Consider the following 8816-nt stretch of genomic DNA (forward strand, 5'->3'; position numbering starts at 1 on the left):
TGGTTTTTAAGAACCCCGTGGGAACTCTTGATTTTCCGGGATTAAAAGTAGGGTATGTCCTTCCCCAGGATGTAAGCTAGTTCTGTACTAAATTTTATTAAAATCGATTGAACTGTTGGCCCGTGAAAAGCTAGCAGACAAACAGACAGACCGACAGACAGACAGACCGACTTTCGCATTTATAATATTAGTATGGACTAGTACGGATCCGTATGGAAGTATGGATTTATCATCAAACTAGCTTATGCTCGCGACTTCGTCCGCGTGGACTACACAAATTTCAAACCCCCTATTGCACCCCCTTAGTGTTGACTTCTCAAAAATCCTTTCTTAGCGGATGCCTACGTAATTATAGCTATCTGCATGCCAAATTTCAGCCCGATCCGTCCAATAGTTTAAGCTGTGTGTTGATAGATCAGTCAGTCAGTCAGTCAGTCACCTTTTCCTTTTATATATTTAGATGTGGTCTTGGTATAGGGCAGTGCGAATTCAACTCACTTATTTTTTTCACACAATAAAATAAAACACAAGATGATAAATCAAACAATTTTATTTTATAACATGACCCTGGTAGACTTTAGGTACCACCAGAGGGCCTAACATGCGCCTCGCGAGAAAATTTTGTCTACGCATTATCTCGTGTTTCTTCATACAAATAAGACGAGTACTTAAATGCGTAGACAAAATTTTCTCGTGGTGCGCACAGGACAAGCTTTAGGTTGAAGAAGTAGATTTAAATCGTATGATCAATAATCCAGTCGACGTATGAAGCGACATTGACGCTGACACCAGGGAAATTGGCGAGGCCACATCCCTCGCCCCAGGATATCACCCCGATAGTGATGTTCCCGTAGTACAGAGGTCCCCCGTGGTCTCCATTACAGGCGTCCTTGCCGCCGACGTCGAGGATGCCAGCGCAGATCATTCTCTCGGTGACTGGTCGGTGTTCTAGGGCAGCGTACCGTTCGGCGCAAAGTTCGTTGTTGATGGTGTAGATTTGGACGTCTCGGAGAACTTCTGACGTCGGGTTACCTGGTTCCTAAAGAAAACGTCGGAATTCGAACAAACGGTCTTTGTGAAATACCACATCTATACTATCATTATAATATATTCTATGCCACTGACGTTTAGGTAATATTTAAAAGGCGGTCACTGAAAATCAGCGTTGGGGCGTCTGGTACCTCAGATATTTGCTCTAGAGGTTTGTGTCTGAGGGGCCCGACGTCTCAACACAAGCTGAGTGGCCTACCTGTTCGAGGTGTTGCACTGCTGTACAGGACGATATTGCCTACACCATGTACCACCTATATACCTCGAATAAACATTATTCTATTCTATTCTATTCTATCAGTACTCTCATTATAAATGCGAAAGTGTGTTTGTTTCTTGGTTTGTTGGTTTGTCCTTCAATCACGTCGCAACGGTGCAACGGATTAACGTGATTTTTTGCATGGGTATGGATAAAGACCTGGAGAGTGACATAGGCTACTTTTTATCCCGGAAAATCTAAGAGTCACTACAGGATTATTTAAAAACCTAATTCCACGCGGACGAAGTCGCGGGCATCAGCTAGTTTTAAATACATATATATCATAACATTGTAAATTGAAAAATTAAAAAGAGCAACCGCCGAGTTTCTTGCTGGTTCTTCTCGGTAGGGACGGCATTCCGAACCAGTGGTAAATTAAAACTACCTGACTATTCATAAGCACTTTTAAAAAGTTTACATGAATAAAAAAAACATTCTATTCTATTCTATTCTATTCTACATATCAAAAATTGTGGAACCGGCAGGATTCGAACCTGCGGCTTCTGGGTTCGCACCCGTCGCCTTGACCGCTAGGCCACGGTTTCCCTTACTGCCAGTGACGAAATCCTAATCACATCTATACTGTTCTGTACATCATCATTCATCTATACTGTTAGTTGTTATATATGGGTTTCCTGGCAGAGATCACTGTAGTGATAAGGTCGCCCTTTGTTTTTAGGGTTCCGTACCTTCTGTCTGTCTGTTTGTCGTGTCTGTTAAGAAACCTACAGGGTAGTTCCGGATGACCTAGAATCACGAAATTGGCAGGTAGGTAGCACATGTAAGAAGAAAAAACCGAAAACCTAAGCCGAAAACCGTGAATTTATGGTTGATCACAAAAAAAATATTTAGAATGTGTTCATGAACAAATGATAGTATTTTCAACTTTTAAATTAAGATTACTATATCAAGTAGGGTATCATATGAAAGGGCTTTACTTGAACCTTCTAAAACAGAATTTTATTTATTTTTATGTATAATAGTTCAAGTAGTATTTATCATGCAAAATATCGAAAAAATTCCCGAGTACGGAACGTTCGGTGCGCGAGTCTGACTCGCACTTGATAGTATTTTTTTGGTTTCCCGTATTTTTATTCTTTGTAATACTACTTAACGATAAAATTGTTTAAATAAAAATAAAATGTTTTTACAGTACTCGGCATGAAATTTTGTACATCGACCTTTAAAAAGAGATAATGGTTTCGTAGAGCGTTATCTCTGTCTGTCTCTGAGTGACAGAGACAATTGCTCTACGAATCCGAAATCTCTTTCTAAAGGTCGATGTACAATATTTCCTGCTGGGTACCGTACCGAAATAGCACCCCAACCAGCGTGTACAACGGGCAGGTTGTCGGGGATGAAGCTATCCTGTGGAGGGATGGCAGTCTGCTGGATGACGGGGGAGTACACCAGGGGGTTGCTTAATCTGACCAGGCTTATATCTCCTTCAAATCCCTTATTAAGGTCAAGACCATACGAGGGATGGTTATAGGTGTTCTCCACGTAGGCTAAGGTTCCTCCTAAATTCCTGTATGTCGCGCCGGCTCTGATACGACGAAACCTTGGTTCGTACAGTCTGAAAAGACAACATTTTTTCACTACAATTGTGCTATTTCAAAGCCAGTAAACATGGCTTGTAAGTTAAATTTACAACACGAGTGTGTTTTTTTGCAATTTTTAGGGTTCCGTTCCTCAAAATGAAAAACGGAACCCTTTAGGATCACTTTGTTGTCTGTCTGTCTGTCGGTCTGTCAAGAAACCTACAGGGTACTTCCCGTTGACCTAGAATCATGAATTTTGGCAGGTAGGTAGGTCTCATAGCAGACATTCGGGGTAAAATCTGAAAAACGTGAATTTGTGGTTACATCACAAAAAAAATTAATTTGTGGTCATGAACAAATATTGCTATTTTCAACTTTCAGAGTAAGATTACTATACCAAGTGGGGTATCATATGAAAGGGCTTTACTTGTACATTCCAAAACAGATTATTATTTATTTTTAGGTATAATAGTTTTTGATTTATCGTGCAAAATGTCGATAAAATACGATTGTAGTACACACACAGTACCCTCAGTGCGCGAGTCTGATTCGCACTTGGCCGGTTTTTTTTTCTAATTGCGTAAATCTATATTCTAATTATTTAAAAAAGTTTTCTAGCAAGGAGTTTTATTATTTACATAATTTCAAAATGGAGTGTTTGGATGGAAAATCGTACTTTCGACATGAAATTGGACACATTATGTTAAAAAATTTTACAAAAAAAATAAAAACCGACTTCGTTACATAAACACTAAAAATTGAAAAATAATTTAATTTATTACCGAATATATTATGTATACAAGAGTTAATATAGTTCCATAATAATACTTTTTGGTGCCGGTGCCAATTAGCTTTAGCTGCGCGAATCGTCTAAACTTCATATTTTTATGGGACTCCACAATGGCACCTCATTGGCACCGACCCCAAAAAATATTATTATGGAACTATATTAACTCTTGTATACATAATATATTCGGTAATAAATTAAATTATTTTTCAATTTTTAGTGTTTATGTAACGAAGTCGGTTTTTATTTTTTTTGTAAAAATTTTTTATTTCACAATTTTTAGTGGCCCCATGGAATTATGCTATGACTGGTTAAAAATCTACTGTTTACTAAGCTATTACACTGATCGCGAGCAATTTACTCTTATCCGTTGAGGAGTTCCAGTATCTATCTTCGAAGATGTTCATCAGATCTTCACCAAATTGAAATGGGACCAACTTTGAAGTATACCCTTTCAAACAAAAAAAGAATTTTCAAAATCGGTCCAGGCGTTTTTGAGTAATCGGGGAACATACATAAAAAATAAAAATAAAAAAAAAAAAGATTCCGACGAATTGAGAACCTCCTCCTTTTTTTGAAGTCGGTTAAAAATGGCGCGTGAGGAGTTAAATTTTACGCGTTATATAGAGATACTAACGATCCTTCGAAACAGTGTGCAGCAGACATGATAGTTCTGGCTGTGAGGATGCTACCGCCGCATATTTGAAACCACGAGCCTTCCCACATGTTTTGCATGTCAACCTAAAGAAAAAATATTTCTTAGTATCCCTTAATTAATTAGGACTTTAGAAATAAAATGACGTAATTTTTTTATAGCGGTAGTTTATGGGGCTAGAATTCATTATTAAAGAGAATAATTTAAAAATCATGATTTTTAGGGTTCCGTACCTCAAAAGGAAAAGCGGAACCCTTATAAGATCACTTTGTTGTCTGTCCGTCTGTCTGTCAAGAAACCTACAGGGTACTTCCCGTGGACCTAGAATCATGAAATTTGGCAGGTAGGTACATCTTATAGCTGACATTTGGGGAAAAATCTGAAAACCGTGAATTTAGGGTTAGATCACACAAAAAAAAAAAATTGTGGTCATGAACTAATAATTAGTATTTTCAACTTTCGAAGTGAGTGACTATATCAAGTGGGGTATCATATGAAAGGTCTTCACCTGTACATTCTAAAACAGATTTTTATTTATTTTTAAGCATCATAGTTTTTGAATTATCGTGCAAAATGTCTTAAAAATACGACTGTATTACGGAACCCTCGTCGCGCGAGCCTGACTCGCACTTGGCCGGTTTTTATTTATGTTGACACGAAGGTCACGCTGTACGGAAGGTGAATAATGACGTCACGATCCGTAAAAGATTTTTTTTTTCAATTTTTAAACAAATAAACAAAAAAATAGAGCAATTTCTGCGGAATAATATTTTTTATGTTAAAAAATTTAAAAATATTTGTCGGTTACGCCATGTGACGTCATTAATCGCTTTCCGTACAGCGTGACGTTGACAATTAATTGTTTTAAAAATGAATAAAAATCATATAATACTAGGTACTATTAAATAAATAAAAAGTAATTTAATTTTCGTATCAATAAATGATATAAATAAATAAGTTAGCAACTACCTGAACAATTGAAGGGTATAGGTCAATGGTTGTAGGCGCACCCCCTATAATTTTATTTGAACGGCATGTTACTGCTCCTGAAAGAACAGAGGTAATTCTGAGTATAGGACACGCTACCCTGCTTGAAAAACTCTCGACTTACACAATATTGTTGACGAGGGACTTGTATAGTACGCGACAGGTCGAGACGGCAATCGGGGAGGGAACGCCCCGCACACCCGCCCAGCACCCACGCTAACCTGGTGCGGGCGAGCGCGGCTGTGCGGGGTTTAAGCAAACTAAGTACTTAAAGTAATATTAAAATATAATACCATCTGATCCCAAGTACGAAGTACTCTGTACATCCCAAAAGTACATTAACTGTGACTGAGCGGATTATATTCAAGTTGTACCTACCTACATGTACAATACGCTACCGAAAGTAATGTACATCAACATATTTTTTTTAAAAGAATATTAGCCATGTTAAATGACTAATATTCCCCTTTCCTCTCCAACTAAGCTTCAGGCTTGTGCTAGGAGTAGGTACGACAATAGTGCAACGGGCGGGGTTTGAACCGTCGACCTTTCGGTTTTCAGTCCACTCCTTTACCGGTTGAGCTATTGAGGCTTAATTTAGAAGGAGACAGCAGATTTGTAAAGCGTTGTCCCTGTCATTGAGACCGACAAAACGTCACATAGGTATGTGTGACAGAGACAACGCTCTACAAAGATGAAATGTCATAAAGGCCGATGTAGGTACATTACTTTCTGCCGCGTACTGTACAAGATCTCCTTCGAGGTATTTGTGCAAATCTGGCGCATTTAAGCTAGTATTAAATATATTTACCGGCAAAAACCGCTAACGCCAAAAACCAAGGCACCAACATCTTACTGCTTCAATTCACAAATAAGTAAACTAAAACTATGTTATCCTTACAATTTAAATACAATTATTACTTTATTACAATGTATAAAACTTTATTGTTTTGATATTAAACGATAACCGCAAACGATTATAATTATCTATGTATATGATCTATGATCTATACTTATAATAAAACTGTAACTGGAAGATTTCTGTACATCACCACATGTTTATGTTTATCATCTGCGGTTTAGACTGCGCGTTGACAAATCAGTCAACCAGTCGGGACAAGTCTCTTTATAAGTATGTAGGTATAGATTTGGCAGGAAGTTACAATTTTTAAAAATGCGCTCGTTTCGCTCGTGCTTTTAAGTTGACTGTTGTTCAACACATTCCCAGCCTATTCTTAGAGTATCAGAGAATATAGTAAAGAACATCAAGCTAGCATAGTTTGGTGTAGGTTAAAATGTTGCTTAATAATAATTATGTTTCACGAAGCACCCGCTAGAATAAAACAAGGATGAAGGAAAAAAGGAGAAAGGAGCCTACGGCGCACCGCTCCCGTACAGAGTTAAGAATATTTTTATCTTACAAATATTTTATTGTTATATTGAGAGGCAACTGCGACGACACCTATGGGCGCCCCTACTGAAACATTGCATGTAATGTTATCCCTAAGAATGCGGTAGCGTATTCTATTTTCAACCATAACACCTCCCATATGGTCTATAACCATAAACCTCACAAACTGTCGGTTTAGTTTTAAGTTACCTAATTTTAAGTTAATTTTAAGTATTTTCACCACTACATCACTGTATTGCAAATTCAGCAATTGACCGTCAGAAAGTGTACATAATTCAGGATAAAAAGTAGCCTATGTCACTATTTAGGTCTTTAAGTACTCATATATCCATGCAAAAAAATCACTTCGATTCGTTGCTCCTCTGTGGGACATACCAAAAGAGTAACAAACTCACTTTCTTATTTATAACTAGCTCATGCCCGCGACTTCATCCGCGTGGACTACACAAAATTAGAACCCCTATTTGACCCCTTAGGGATTGAAATTTCAAATATGCTTTCTTAGCGGATGTCTACGTCATAATTAGCTATCTGCATGCCAAATTTCAGCCCGATCCGTCCAGTAGTTTGAGCTGTGCCTTGATGGATCAATCAGTCAGTCAGTCACCTTTTCATTTTATATATATATTTTATTTTATTTTAAAGGCACACAAAACAGGTTTCAACTATAAATGGTCCGAATACAAAAACAATAGATTAAGATCTAAGCGGTAACCCTTAACATGTGTACACAACAATACTTAAATAAATATTGAGGGAGAGGGAAATAAGGATCAAAAAAGAGTCTACGGCGTGCTAAGTCTCTCCTAAATTACGACTTTCCATGAATATACACGAATGCAGATGAGGTGCCATTGTGGAGTCTCATAAAAATATGAAGTCTAGACGATTCGCGCAGCTAAAGCTAATTGGCACCGACCCCAAAAAATATTATTATGGAACTATATTAACTCTTGTATACATAATATATTCGGTAATAAATTAAATTATTTTTCAATTTTTAGTGTTTGTGTATCGAAGTCAGTTTTTATTTTTTTTGTAAAAAAAATTTATTTCACAATTTTTAGTGGCCCCATGGAATTATGCTATGACTTGTTAAAAAATCTACTGTTTACTAAGCTATTACACTGATCGCGAGCAATTTACTCTTATCCGTTGAGGAGTTCCAGTATCTATCTTCGAAGATGTTCATCAGATCTTCACCAAATTTAAATGGGACCAACTTTGAAGTATACCCTTTCAAACAAAAAATGAATTTTCAAAATCGGTCCAGGCGTCTTTGAGTAATCGGGGAACATACATAAAAAATAAAAATAAAATAAAAAAAAGATTCCGACGAATTGAGAACCTCCTCCTTTTTTTGAAGTCGGTTAATAAAAATAAAAAATAAGTATGCACTAAACAAGGTAACATACTTTTATAATTTTTATGAGTGCTTTACCCTCATATTTAGAAAGATATGGATCATGATAATAAAATGGATAGTCATTAAATTAAACAAAACGATTATATTTAACAATTTTATTTACAACATGACCATGGTTTACACCAGAACAAGCTTTAGGATGAAGAATTATATATAATATTAATAATATATATATAATAATATTATAATCTAGGAAATATTATATTATAGGAAAATTTGCCCCTTCAAATCGATTAATGAACTCTTACAATAACTTAACATACACTGACATTGATATCTTCCACGATTCTCTAATTAAATTTAAGAAAAAATTGTACTCCATGAATGAGCTGACATTGTCGTAATCTTTAATCCTTAAATTGTTATCGTTATCTGACTCTTATCTAATTTAATTAATTTTTATGCAATGAGTAACTAATTTCATTAATTAAGCAATTGTATCTATTAATTTAGCTGTAGATTATATTTATTAATTAGTGGTTAATGTTAAAAGTTTGTAATGTAGGTAGCTTATTGTTAACACAATCGGAGACTTATGTAATGCTGTATATGCCTATAATTGATGATTGTAGTAGGACTGGAATTGTTTGTGACATGTTTTTAATATTTGTGAATGTTGTTACAATTTATCGTTGGCATATCTAATAAAAATAAAATAAATAAAATAATATTAATAATATTATATATAAGAATATATAAT

General features: G+C 36.0%; 1 protein-coding gene across 1 annotated transcript; it reads right to left on the reverse strand.

Moving 5' to 3' along the window:
• Window positions 1-680: 680 nt before the first annotated feature.
• On the reverse strand, window positions 681-6193 carry LOC117992235 (trypsin, alkaline C-like). The gene is made up of 5 exons (XM_034979896.2): window positions 6091-6193; window positions 5262-5338; window positions 4275-4378; window positions 2621-2885; window positions 681-1039 (listed from the first exon to the last, which is right to left on the reverse strand). The coding sequence occupies exons 1-5, from the start codon at window positions 6128-6130 to the stop codon at window positions 734-736; spliced, it is 792 nt and encodes a 263-aa protein (XP_034835787.2). The 5' UTR covers window positions 6131-6193; the 3' UTR covers window positions 681-733.
• Window positions 6194-8816: the final 2623 nt, after the last annotated feature.

The sequence above is a fragment of the Maniola hyperantus genome, chromosome 21 (genome assembly GCF_902806685.2).
Source record: "Maniola hyperantus chromosome 21, iAphHyp1.2, whole genome shotgun sequence".
In the NCBI taxonomy this organism is placed as follows: domain Eukaryota; kingdom Metazoa; phylum Arthropoda; class Insecta; order Lepidoptera; family Nymphalidae; genus Maniola; species Maniola hyperantus.